This window comes from Wyeomyia smithii, chromosome 2, assembly GCF_029784165.1.
Source record: "Wyeomyia smithii strain HCP4-BCI-WySm-NY-G18 chromosome 2, ASM2978416v1, whole genome shotgun sequence".
NCBI classification, from domain to species: Eukaryota; Metazoa; Arthropoda; class Insecta; order Diptera; family Culicidae; genus Wyeomyia; species Wyeomyia smithii.
In genome coordinates this window covers 33,241,493-33,255,728 of record NC_073695.1, presented here as the reverse complement: position 1 = coordinate 33,255,728, position 14,236 = coordinate 33,241,493, and the positions used below count along the sequence as shown (strand labels likewise).

Here is a 14,236-nt window from a genome sequence, read left to right as displayed (position 1 = left end):
AATAAAATCCGAAACATCCGTGCTTGAATTGACTTTCCAGTGCAATCTATGTATTAGACGGAAATGCCTATTTTAGGGTGCTCATATCAGCAGTGGAAATTTCACTGACTTCTTGCATGTATACGCAATCAAATAATATCTATATCGAAGAGCGGTAAGGGTTATCAATAATCTTACTTACTAAACAGGAGCTCGGTTGTCGTTCCTAACCCTGCACCATGACCGTAGTTCGATTAAACAAATCTAGCGTGAGATTGCTCAGAAAGGCCGGTAGCGAACCGTGCGTACCCAGATGGGTGGAAACCATATCGGTAATCGATTCGCTGTACGCCGTCTCCAGCATGTTCAGAACCGTGCCCGACTCGTTCAGTCGGAAGTTCAGATACTCTTCTTCGCTCTCGGCGTACATGCTCGAGATGCGATAGTTCGTGTTGCCCACACGGTCCACTCTCCAGCCGAACAGCATGTAACACACCTCGCGGAACTCATTGCTTGCCGCTTTGTAAATCTCCTTGATATGCTGATTTTTCGCCTCCAGTGACTGTACCTGGGCCTTAAGATTATTCAAATCCTTCACGTTCATCGTCATGTTGCTGTCATTTAGTCTCATCGTCAGCTCGTCATTACCCTCCTCCAGCTTACGGTTGCGGATCTTCAATCGTTCAATTTCCGCTTGCAGCTTCTCAATTTCATTTTTGTGTGCTTCGTATGCCTCATTAGCTGGACTTTCCTCAAATCGGACCACCTTGTACCGATCCCGGTTAATTTCTGCACGTAACGTGGAATTTTCCAACTCAAGCTCCAGTTCATCTTTTCGCTTCTTCAAACGTTCATTTTCCAAACGAAGCGTATCGATTTCTCGTCGCAGTTTTTCATACTGCTCGCTAGTAAGCGCTGATTCCATACCTGACCAAATGAAATTAAAATTCCCTAAAAACATTCGCACAAAGTAATGCCATCACTTACCACTATCAGGCAGAGATTTTGCAGCTTGTAATTCACTCTCCAGTTTGGTATTCAATTCTCGATACCCAGCCAATTGCTTCTCGGCCATCTCCATACGGGTGCGCATCTGAGCTTCCTGGCTATTCATGGTAGATGGATTAACTGCAATGAAAACAACACTAACTTAATAAACTACCCAAAGAAAATCCCAATCGACTACTCACTCGTCAAATCTTTCTCGTAGCTATCGAGAAGTTGCTTCCAACAGTCCCTCTCACCTGCCACCAGGTTCAGCTTCTTCTGCACCCGATGCAGCATAACCTGATGATTTTTCAACGCCCGCTTATGGTCTTCCAGCTGCTTCTGCAACTGTTCGTTTTCCGCACGAGTCTCGTCGATGATCGTCTGAATTTGACTTTTCTCATTTTTCACCGAGCTTTTCTCGCTGGTCAAAATCAGATCGTTCTGCAAGATACGCTCGATTTGCGACCGCATAGCCACCGGATTGCAAGCGGAATTTTTCGGACAAAAATCAACGGCTAGTTTTCGCCAGTCCGACAGCTCCTTCTCGAAATCCTTAACTTTGACACTAAGCGCCACCGCATCGATTTCGTTTTTCTCGAAGTTCTCCAGCCGTGTCTTCAAACTAGCGACTTGTTCCTCCAGCAGCATTTTATTACCGATCACATCGTGAAGATTCTTTGATTCTCCCTTCAGGCGCGTGGCTTCTTTTTCTAGTTCCGCATAATTTGCTAGTCGCGAAGTAGACAATTTCGACAAATTTTTCCAATCCTCGTAACTGCCAACTTCATACTCTAGCGATTTAATTCTAGATTCCGCTTCCGCGAGTTTGTCTTTCGTTTGCTCCAGCTCTTTTTTAGTAGCTACGTACGAGTCCGCCTTGGACTGAAGCGTTTCATTTATTTCTTTATATGTGTCTAGCTCCTCCTGGGTTAACGAAAGCTGATCCTCCGTCTCTACTAGCTGGCTGTTCAAATCACGTACTTCGGAATGCAGTTCACTTTTCTCTATTGTATACTGTTGTTCCAGATCTTTGAGCGTACATCGCAGCTCGTACAGTTGATCACCGGAAGTCTGTTTTAAGATATTGTATTGATTTTTATATTTAACCAGCTCTTCTTGGGCTGTTTTTTCTCGCTTGCGCAGAGCAGATAGATGTTTTTCCAAATCAGACACTTTCTTAACGTTGAATTTTAGCTCCTTATCCAAGGACGAAATCTTATGTTGATTTTTAAGTTGCGTTGTTGCCATCTCTGTATTCTGATGTTCGATTTCCTTCTTCAACATGGTAATCTACAAAGCAAGAATAAAGACGAGCATTAATTCAACAAACACTGACTTGAATTATACTAAAATTTTACCCTTGATCGCGCCTCTATGAGATCCGCCTTCATCCGGCGAGTCTCCCAAGGACTCTGCATCGTATTTGAACTGACCGACGCGTCCTGCGAAACGTTTCGCTCTTCCATTGTTGTGTTGTTCCCGTCACTGGAGATATCATTCATATCGTACAGTTTACGTTTTTTACGATCTAAAATAGCAAATAATAAACAATGAACATAACCTCCAAGCTAGCCAGACCTAATCAATAACACTTACTCAATTCAAAGGAAGCATTCAAAAAGTCGAAACTAAGCCGCTTGGATAAGCTAGCTGTGGTTAAACTATCGTTGATAGTTTCACTTTGACCGGTATTTTCCATAATCCCCGGTAACCTTTGACCGTTTTATCACTGCACTATTATCTAGCAGAGCAGTTCCAGACCGTGCTGTTTTCACTTTTTATCACGGCGTGTAAACCAGACAGATTAAAACTGCTGAACTAAGAATATTATTAACCGCTGTCGATTACTTATATCATAGAACGTGAGAGGGCCGTTTTCAATATATTTCATTCGCTGCAATTTTTAAAGAACGCTACCTTCGCGAATAAAAGACGGTAAGAAAATTTTGACAGTTGTCCTACTCGGCAGCGATGCCAGATAACTGCTCGAAAACAAATGCTCGGTTATAAGAAGTTTAAAAACCCATCGCAAATCCGAGACGATTAAAAAAACAAATTTTCATAATTTACGTTAAACCTGAGAATTACCCGCATAATCAATAACCATAAACGGATGATAATCCATATGGTTTAACGATACCCCATACAGTCGGGACTATATCCCGAACTAGTTGTTAGGCACGTTTTATGGTTGTTGAGTATGGGGGTAGCATTATCGGACAAATCTGCACCTGATATTCTAAAATTTTTCATTTGCAATAAAATTTGCAAAATTGTATAACTAGCATCACTGGTCAGCTTGAATCAACAGAAGCAAAGCAAAAAAAAGGGAAAGAAAAGGGAAATAGGCAAAGAGATAACCAGAGTACACATAATTCATAGGTATCTTACTTCGTCAGGTTGATGTTTGTATGCAACAACTACAGGAGTGCATAATCAGTCAAAATAGATGGAATTAAATTAATGCATTTGTAATCGGAGTACACACCGTGCCTAAAAAATTCGGCAATAGTTCTAAAATTCAGTAATGGTGTATAAATATCTATGTGGTCCCCGTGGCTCTGTAGTTAGCAAGGTCGGTCGGCTAGCTTTCCCACACACGGTTTCGATGTCGGGTTCGATTCCCGCTCAGGTCGAGGATCTTTTCGAGATGGAAATTTTCTCGACTCAGCACTGGGGTACGGTGTATCGTTGTACTTATCCTACAACATGCAAAATGTGCCAAAAACAATTTCGATAACGAATTCTCTCAACTAATCTAGTTGATCGAGACCGCTATAAGCCCTCCAAGCTAGCGTGCGATATTGTTGTTGTGTTGTGTAAATATCACACATTTAGTATATATCAGTGCGTCTTGAACTGTCCTACAGATCAGACGTTTTTTCGGTTGCTTGTGGACTGGTCTTTGACTGCCTATAGCTTCAAAGTTTGTGTTTTGTCAGTGTGTCTTTTAAAGATTACCTGAAAGTTATTTCCCATCAGTCTTTCTCAAGACTACCTACTTTTGAATTTAACATTTATATTAACTTTTTTCGTATCACCTGAAATGGCTGGACGAAAAAAGAAACCTCGCATCGCTGCGGGGAGGAAAAGAGAGGCATCTCTTTCTGACACATCGAGTGTCTGTAGTGACAATCCTTTTGATATTTTGCCTGAGCAAGAAGCTGGTGAAATGGAAGTTATTAATAACGAAACTATACAAAATATAAAATCTTTAAAAAAGGAGAAAGTTCCACCTATTGTGGTAACTATTTCTTCTGAATTTAATATATTCAAAAAGGAACTTTCAACGTTTGTTTCTGACGTTAAAGTTACCTATCAAATTGGCCGTAGAGGTGAATGCCGCTTATTAGCCGACTCAGTAAAGGGTCGTGATCGTCTTGTTCAGTATTTAACTGACAAGATGTACAAATTTTTTACATATGACACCAAGAACGCCAAGCCGTTCAAGGTTGTCTTGAAAGGTCTCACCAACGATCAAACCGTTGATGAGATCAAACTTACTTTAACAGAATTACTTGGCATAGCCTCTACCCAAGTAATTCTAATGAAACAAAAATCACGAGGCGAAAACAGTCAGAGAACTGGAATTTCCCTTGTTAATTATTTAATTCATTTTAACCGCAATGAGGTTAACAACTTAAAATTTTTTGAAAAAGCACATGCTTTGTATAATGTGCGTGTAAAGTGGGAAATTTATAGGAAGTATGGCGGAGGTGAAAAGCATATCACCCAATGCCGTACTTGCCAACGTTATGGCCATGGTTCCAAATTCTGTAACATGGACCAAAAATGTCTTAATTGTGGAGACTCTTCTCACAAAAAGGACACATGTCCTGTGAAAGAGAGTAAAAATTTTCGCTGTGCGAATTGTAACGGCAACCATATGTCAAATTTTTATCAATGCCCAGTCCGTTTAGCAATTGTTAAGGCAAGGCAAGGTAAACAAAATTCAATTTCTCAATTAAAACCTACTTCAAAACAAAATTCTCCAAGCGTACCAGTGACGCATAGTTTACCTACTCCTTTGCATACCCGTTTAACTTATGCACAGGTTACAGGTAGTTCGAACATTATACCGCCTAGTGTTGGTAGTTCGAAAATGCCCGTTAATATGGGTAAGCAAAACAGGCTAGAAAATAATTGTACACCTATCACTCCAGCTAATATTGCTGCCGAAAATATTTTTTCTAATGTCAACTGCCTGGGGCCTATTACGGCAGGTAAACTTTCTTTTTTGCAACAGGCAATGTTCGATCTTATGAACGCCATGTTGCAGGCAAAATCAATGTTTGAAGCCATTCAAATAGGCACAAATTTTACTATTAAAATTGTTTCTAATTTAAAATTTAGCAATGATTTTAAATAAAACAATTAAAATATTAAATTGGAATGCTCGCTCATTGAAGGCTACTTTTTAACAGTAAATAATGTGCATATTGCAATTATTACTGAAACATTTTTGAAACCTAACATGAAATTAAAATATGATCCCAATTACGTGGTTCATAGATATGATAGGATTCAGGGTTCCGGCGGTGGAGTTGCAATTGTTATTCATCGCCGAATCAAACATCGTGCTCTTCCCCATCTTGAGACGAAAGTTATTGAAACTTTGGGAATTGAAGTTCAAACTGAACTTGGCATTTTATTTATTGCCGCAGCATATTTACCATTTCAATGCACACGCGAGCTCAAAAATTATTTTAAAGGTGATTTACAAAAACTCACCAGAAATCGTTCGAAATTTTTCATAATCGGCGATTTTAACGCTAAACATCGTTCATGGAATAATTCTCAAAGTAATTCCAATGGCAAAATTTTATTCAACGATTGTTCTTCAGGATACTATTCTATTTTGTCTCCGAATAGTCCTACATGCTTTTCTTCTGTAAGAAACCCTTCAACAATTGATTTGGTGCTTACAGATCAAAGTCATGTATGTAGTGATTTGATCACACATGCTGACTTTGATTCTGATCATCTTCCAATAACTTTTTCTTTATCACATGAATCAGTTTTAAACCCTATGAGCTCTGTTTTTAATTATAACAAGGCTAATTGGGAAAGATACAAAACTCATATTGAGAGAAATTTCAATAATGAGCTTGATTTGCAAAACGAAGTGAATATTGATTCCGCTTTGGAAGCATTAAAATGTGCAATTGTTGATGCCAGGAATTATTCTGTTCCAAAGGCTCAAATGAAATTTGATTCACCAATAATTGACGAAAATCTTCAACTTCTAATTCGTTTGAAAAATGTCCGCAGACGTCAATATCAACGTTCTCGTGACCCTGTTTTTAAAACTATTTATAAAGATTTACAGAAAGAGATTAAACATAGATTTACTCTTCTGAGAAATCAAAATTTTGAGACTAAAGTTGAAAAATTGAAACCATATTCAAAACCATTTTGGAAGCTGTCGAAGATTCTTAAGAAACCTTCAAAGCCTATTCCAGTTTTAAAAGATGGTGAACGTTTTCTTGTATCCAATGAACAAAAGGCTCAAAGACTTGCTCAGCAGTTTGAGAGTGTTCATAACTCAAATTTTAATTTTGTGAGTCCAATTGAAAATGAAGTCACACGTCAATTTGATTTAATTTCTTCCCAGAATTTTTTACCTGCAGAAATAATTGAAACTAACTTGAATGAGATTAAATCAATTATTAAAAATTTCAAAAATATGAAAGCACCTGGTGACGATGGAATCTTTAATATACTAATCAAACATCTCCCTGAAAGCACAATGGAATTTTTAGTAAAAATTTTTAATTGCTGCTTCAAAATTGCATATTTTCCCAAATTATGGAAAAATGCAAAAATTACTCCCATTTTAAAACCGGATAAGAACCCAGCTGAAGTTTCAAGTTATCGACCAATCAGTTTGCTTTCTTCAATAAGTAAACTGTTTGAGAGAATTATTCTTAACAGAATGATGTCACACATCAACGAAAATTCAATTTTTGCAAATGAACAGTTTGGATTTCGCCATGGGCATTCCACAACTCATCAATTGCTCAGAGTTACTAATATGATACGAGCTAACAAATCTGAAGGTTATTCCACTGGAGCTGCTCTTTTAGACATAGAAAAAGCATTCGACAGTGTTTGGCATAAAGGTTTGATTGCGAAATTGCAAACTTTTAATTTTCCAATTTTCCTAATCAAAATTTTAAAAAATTATCTTACTGATCGAACTCTGCAGGTTGTCTATCAGAATTCAAAATCTGATAGATTTCCTGTCAGAGCAGGTGTACCTCAAGGTTCAGTCTTGGGTCCAGTCCTGTACAACATATTCACTTCAGATCTTCCTGATTTGCCTCCAGGATGCACAAAGTCATTGTTCTGCGATGACACAAGCATTTCCGTAAAAGGAAAAAGTCTTCGTGTCATATGCAGTCGATTGCAGAAAAGTTTAGATATTTTTTCTTCCTACTTGCAAAAGTGGAAAATCTCTCCCAATGCTTCTAAAACTCAAATGATAATTTTTCCGCATAAGCCTAGGGCTTCTTTCCTCAAGCCAAACAATAATCACGTTGTCAAGATGAATGGGGTTATTTTAAGTTGGTCCGACAAGGTTAAGTACTTGGGACTAATTTATGATAAAAAACTTATTTTCAAAGAGCACATTGAGAGTATACAAGCCAAGTGCATCAAATATACGAGATGTTTATATCCTCTCATTAACAGGAATTCTAAACTTTGTTTAAAGAACAAACTTTTGATTTACAAACAAATTTTTAGACCAGCAATGCTTTATGCTGTACCGATCTGGTCAAGTTGCTGTTCAACAAGGAAGAAAACGCTTCAAAGGATTCAGAATAAAATTCTGAAAATGATTTTGAAGCGTCCTCCTTGGTTTGGTACACTCGAATTACATAGACTTACTGGTGTTGAACCATTAGAAGCTATGTCAAATAAAATTATTAACAATTTTCGACAAAAATCGTTGCAATCCTCAATTGCTACGATAAGCTCTCTTTATAGCCAATAAGTTAGCAATTAAGTTAGTTGTAAGTTTACTTCCCCTTTTCTGACAAGTAGGTTTAAATCCCTACGAATGATAAGTCCTAATTGCGAAAGCAAACAAATCCTAACAAATAAAATTACAAATTTCTTACAGTGTTGAGAAGTCACCATTTGTGATTGGACACACATACTCATTATTTACTAATATTAATCATAAATACTTAAGCTACTAACAAATCCCCCCTTAAAAAAAAAAAAAAAAAACACATTTAGTATCAGAGTATATTTTATTGAAAATACTTTTCACCTTTTATTTTTAGATTTGTTTGGACTACCATTATGTTGATCTTTTGTGGTAAATTTGTGAACATCTACTGCAGATCTCAATAGTTATAGCGAACTTCTTCATTCCCAAAGCCCACCTGGAGCTATCTGGCATCTCTATCTTGCATCGTAAATCGCAATATCGATTCTCTATTCCTGCATAGATTTCCACTGACCCAAAAGAATGAAGAAATTAGCTAAAAACTATTTGCTTTACCACTTCAAACGTCACAGGCGGCACGCCTCAAACTGTTCCAAGTTAAAGATCTTGCAATTAGTAAGCTTCAACATCATGTAAGAACAGAGAAAAAAGTTCATTTGGGAGCTTGCCGGCCATTCATTTTTATCCAGAAAATCCGTCAAATTGTCGCTACTAAAACACATCGTGGTCATCTCCGAGGAGTATTCGTAAACTCGAGGTAACAATTTTTCTAAAAACTTTTGTTTACAATTCATTGACTTCGACGCTTTTGTCGATGGAAACCAGCGGAAGCTTACTTCGCTCAAAAACTGCTCCCAACCCATCAGTAAAGTTGCACTTTGGAATCGAAGAACTCTCCTTTTGGGCTCCGAAATATCGTCTGTTGGAAATTTCCAACCGTTGGGATAAATTTCGGAATAATAATCCCTAACTAAAACGACCGTAACTTGGGGTTTACTAATAGCAGGGATTATTATTTTCCTGTAAGGTATATATCAGCATTTGGTTACAAATTTAATGCTAGTTAAGGTTAACAATTATGAGGTGAGATAGACTTACGTTAAGTCTTTTTCTGTTAGCTATTCATGGATTTCTGATTTCTTTATATAAGCTAAAAGAGTATAATTTTCTGAGCAAAACACGATTTTTTTAATTTCAATATCATTGTCCTTCGATTTTTAAACGAAGAATAAAAATCGCTCTAAATCGCTACAATGACAATTGTTGCTAGAGATACTCAGAGAGAGAGAGAGAGATAAGCGATGAAAACACCGTGAAATTGGGTTGTTTAGCTATATCAGTTTTTTTTTTGTATCAGCTGAAAGAGCTGCATTTTCTAAGCAAAACATGATTTTCAAAAAATTTCTATCGTTGTCCTACAATTTTAAAATCACGAAATAAAACTGCTCGAAATGGCTACAATGACAGTTCACCCACATACATAAGACATACGTAACACTGGTGTTTTTTTTCTGGTACACGTTGCCCCATAGTACTCCGTACCTCGCCCTGTCAAACTGCTCGATAAATAATGAACAAAATGAATTTTCTTTTTCTCGGCCTTATCGAGCCCCAAAGAAAATCCCATAAGGAACTGTCAAAAAGTTATTCACAAAATCAATGCAGCATTTTTCGAGTAGGAACGAGACAAATGCAGGGCTGCGCAGGAACACTGCCTTCAAAAACAACTCAAACAGAGGTTTTTTTTACAGAGGTTGGTACTTTCGAGTAGTTCATTTTGTACCAACTTTTTGGGAAGATTTCTTCCTGAGTGTTACGTATGTCTTATGTATGTGGTTCACCCATGTACCAACTGTCATTGTAGTGATTGAGAGCAATTTTAAACTCTTCATTTAAAACTCGAAGGACAATGATATAAAGTTTAAAAAAATCACGTTGTACTCAGAAAATTACATTATTTTAGCTGATATATAAAAATCAAAAATCCGTGAATAGCTAAACAACCCAATTGGGTCCTAAAGCTATACCAGTTTTTATATGTCATTTTAAAAAGCCGCGTTTTCTGAGCAAAACGTGATTTTTAAAAAGTGTTTATCGTTTTCCTTCGATATTTAAATGAAGAATAATAAAAACTGGTCGAAACGTCTTAGTTGACGTTTCGCCCATGTACGGTATATGAGAGAACTGTCATTTTAGGCATTTCGAGCAGTTTTTTATTCTTCATTTAAAAATCGTAGGAAAACGATAAACATTTTTCAAAAATCACGTTTTGCTCAGAAAAATGCACTCTTTCAGCTGATATATAAAAATCAGAATACCGTTTAAAACTTTAGTACCCAATTGGGAACTACACACAAAGAAAATATTACCAAGCGAACGCGTAAAAACAATGTAAATTTACGTAAACCTGAATGTTTTCACTGGTTCAGGTGAATAATGCGCATACAAATTGTTGAAAACAACGCAACAGCTCAATAAAATGGTAATAGGTACCTAATTTTGGGTACAAATTTGTCAGAGGTGCCAGATTTTTCTCAAAGCGCAATGTTGACTTTTTTTTCATTCGACTCGTATAACTGATTGTGACGGTGGAAGCACATACTTAGACATACGTAACACTGGCGATTTTTTTTGGTACTCTTTGCCCCACATCACCCGGTACCAACACCAGTATGAACTGCTCGACGAAAATGAACGGAATGAATTTTCTTCATAGCGGCTCTACTCGAGCCCTCAACAAAATCCCTTACGAAACTGTCAAAAAGTTGTTTACTAAATTAATGCTGCATTTTTCGAGTGGGAACGAGACAAATGCAGGGCTGCGCAGGTACACAACCTCCATAAACTACTCAAACAGAGGTTTTTTTTACAGAGGTTGGTACTTTCGAGTAGTTCATTTTGTACCAACTTTTTTGGAAGGTTTCTTCCTGAGTGTTACGTATGTCTTATGTATGTGGTGGAAGTCCTGGGGAGTATTAAATTTTATGTTTATATTTAATTTTATATACTCCCACCTTATTTGATCATTATTTCGTTGACCAGGTTTGTTAAAAATCACTGTGATAAAGCAATTTTGGAGCATTCTCAATTCTTTGTTTAGCAGTAGAACATGAAAAACGTGTGAAAATTAATATATCCTTTATTGTACCTAATTGCAATACCTCTCAATGTGTTTCTTGTTCGTTTGGCTCGGATTTTGACATGTTCGTTTGGTTCACAACATTCTCTCCGCATATCTTTCCCTCTGAGTATTGCTACTATAAACATGCTTGTTGTTTACCCTCGAAGAATCACTAGGGAGCATTAATTAATCAGCATTAATTTTCGAAGTAGCGCCGACTGCCTCAGGTGCAAGGAATCTCTCAGCTTCCGGTTCTCAAAATCTGGTTTCAATGGATATAAACACGTACTGTATAAATTGGTTACCTTGTGTGTTCGTCTTATTTTTACAACCATATTTAATTTCAACAGGGCCAGTATAAAAATGATCCATTATGGTACGAAAACAGTTTTTTAGTCGAGCAGTTTTAATTCGTGATTTGAAAATTGAATGACAACGATAGAAAATTTTTGAAAATCACGTTTTGCTTAGAAAATGCTGCGCTTTCAGCTGATATAAAAAACTTATAAAGCTAAACAACCCAATTGCTACGATCCTATTGACACTAACAGCACATACTTAGACATACGTAACACTGGCGATTTTTTTTGGTACTCTTTGCCCCACATCACCCGTCACCAACACCAGTATGAACTGCTCGACGAAAATGAACGGAATGAATTTTCTTCATCGCGGCTCTACTCGAGCCCAAAACAAAATCCCTTAAGAAGCTGTCAAAAAGTTGTTTACAAAATCAATGCTGCATTTTTCGAGTGGGAACGAGACAAATGCAGGGCTGCGCAGGTACACAACCTCCATAAACTACTCAAACAGAGGTTCTTTTTACAGAGGTTGGTACTTTCGAGTAGTTCATTTTGTACCAACTTTTCTGGAAGATTTCTTACTGAGTGTTACGTATGTCTTATGTATGTGCTAACAGTTTCTCCTGAGCCGAGTCTCGAACCCACGACGACTGTCTTGTTAGGCCAGCATCGTACCTCGATACCGTCTGGGAGATTCTACCCATCGGCTGCTCACAAAATATAGTTAAAAAATCGGACAGATGATATTTACAAATGCACCAGTCTTTTTTGCAAAATCTTCCCCATGCGAAAGGAGTTTTTGTGGTAGCACGAGCACGGTATTTACAATAAAGCAGACGGTTCCGGATGGTTTTAGACGTCACCTACAATTCAAGTTCCATTTCGATGGCTATAGATGTGAGGAATGCATATTTTTTACGAATTTCAGTATTCGGCGGTCATTCCTAGAACAAGTTTTTTTTACACCTTCGTGTTTCTGATTTCTTCTGGTATTTCGACGATTTTTTTTAACTACTGTGAACAGCCGATGGTTTCTGCTATTTTTTTTTTATAGCTCCACCTTCATATTGTAGTATTTGATCAGCTGTTTCGTATCAGGGCTAAAATGTTTACCACACCCCTATATGGCATCGCGCCAGGTTTCAAGGGCTAACATCTCAACGTATGTGTAAACAAGTTAGCATACCACCGCCACTTCTCATACACCTTTATATGGCAGCTGACAGCGGGCACAAATGAGATTGTGCCCAGGACACGAGTTCATTGTCATTCACTGTTATTCGGTATAGGGATGCCAATAGCTCGGTTTACCACGACCTTGTGGGGTGAGCTGGAAGTGTGTTTGTCTCTCTGTTAGTTGATTGAGACACTTTGGAGTGGAGAAAGAAGCAGTGTGGTGAAGGCATTTGCTACACGCAGGCACATACTAAAAGGGAAGTGCGCGATGAATTGTTTCTCCACTCTTTCCACATACTGAGAAGAATGACAAGCATGAACCCAACTTATGAAATACAGTCAAACCTGTTTTTGTGCGAGGGATAGGGACCGCACAAAAAAAATCGCATAAAAAAAATCATTTGAAACTTAACGTGTAGCTACAAAACAATGTTTCCACAGCATTATTGAAAAAAAACTTTTATTATGCGGTGGATAAGGACCGCATAAAAAAAAATTCAGTTAAAAATAACTCGAAAGTTGTTGATTATGATTTAGAATACCTATAAGAACAATTTTAAAACATCGGATTAGGAATAGAAAATGATCCCAAATTAAGCTCAGAATGGCCGAAAACCCCTTCTAAAGGCCAGAAAATGCCAAATTAGAAAATGATCCCAAATGAAGCTCAGAATGGCCAAAAACCCCTTCTAAAGGCCAGAAAAGTCCAAAATAGAAAATTATCACAAATTAAGCTCAGAATACCCGAAAACCCCTTCTAAAGGCAAGAAAAGGCCAAAATAGATAATTACCCCAAATTAAGCTAACAATGGCCAAAAACCCCTTCTAGAGGCCAGAAAAGGCCGAAATTGGAAAATGATCCCAAATTAAGCTCAGAATGGCCAAAAACCACTTCTAAAGGCCAGAAAAGGCCGAAATATAGAATGATCCCAAATTAAGCTCAGAATGGCCGAAAACCCCTTCACGGTGTCTCTGGTTGAAGAACTTATCCAAAAAAATTCGTATCGCTCTAATACTCGTCATTCGAAAGCTTGAGCTGTCCCCTTCAATATACTACCAAAATTGAAATGTTCTACAATTTGTTCTCGAACATATATTTGCAATTGGAAAACTAGTGAAATGGAAATAAATAATATGTTTCAGAAATACAAAAAGTTATCAGTGTTCTCTGATCGTACTGAAATATTCAGGGTTGTTTTTATTTATATAACAAAACAAAGCTTTACATAATATCAGATTTTTTGAAAAGGGTTAAGAGGGGTAAAAAAGACCCTTTAAAATTTGAAGTCGAAAATCAGCTGAAAACAAATAAAATGTTGTGACTTTGATTACATTGATTTTGATTTGATTGATTTCTTCAAAAATCGAATTTCTATCCAGTCGAGCTTAAAACTCCAGGGTTTGTTCATCCATGAAATAATTTGTACATATAAGTTTTTTGGGAAAGGAGTTAATGGAGTGAAATGCAGAGCGGGACTCAGGTGTTGGGGGCCCGGGACAGAAATTTTCGTGGGGCCTCTTTTCTCAAAAAAACTAGTTGAAATGATTTAACGCTTCGCTGAAAGGTGACGAGCAAAACAAAAAAAGGTCTCCAACCTGTATTCACGTCTGGTCTAGAACCAGGAGGCCCCTCGTGTCGAAAGGCCTGGGGCATTTGCCCCCCCCCTCCCTCTAAATCTGGGCCTGGTGAAATGGCATTTTAAACTCAAA

At 37.5% G+C, this 14,236-nt stretch overlaps 1 protein-coding gene across 1 annotated transcript; it reads right to left on the bottom strand.

Moving 5' to 3' along the window:
- Nucleotides 1–23: 23 nt before the first annotated feature.
- On the bottom strand, nucleotides 24–2,935 carry LOC129725844 (mitotic spindle assembly checkpoint protein MAD1). Its single transcript, XM_055682156.1, has 5 exons — nucleotides 2,566–2,935; nucleotides 2,328–2,497; nucleotides 1,170–2,259; nucleotides 967–1,107; nucleotides 24–906 (listed from the first exon to the last, which is right to left on the bottom strand). Exons 1-5 carry the CDS (start codon nucleotides 2,666–2,668, stop codon nucleotides 206–208), a joined length of 2,205 nt encoding a protein of 734 aa, XP_055538131.1. The 5' UTR covers nucleotides 2,669–2,935; the 3' UTR covers nucleotides 24–205.
- Nucleotides 2,936–14,236: the final 11,301 nt, after the last annotated feature.

Excerpts from the sequence above, each read along its gene's own strand:
- LOC129725844 (XM_055682156.1), bottom strand. The coding sequence starts at position 2,668 with ATGGAAAATACCGGTCAAAGTGAAACTATCAACGATAGTTTAACCACA. Across the intron at positions 2,498-2,565 it reads GAATGCTTCCTTTGAATTGA|ATCGTAAAAAACGTAAACTG; the intron begins GTAAGTGTTATT and ends TTGCTATTTTAG. Across the intron at positions 907-966 it reads AAAATCTCTGCCTGATAGTG|GTATGGAATCAGCGCTTACT; the intron begins GTAAGTGATGGC and ends TCATTTGGTCAG.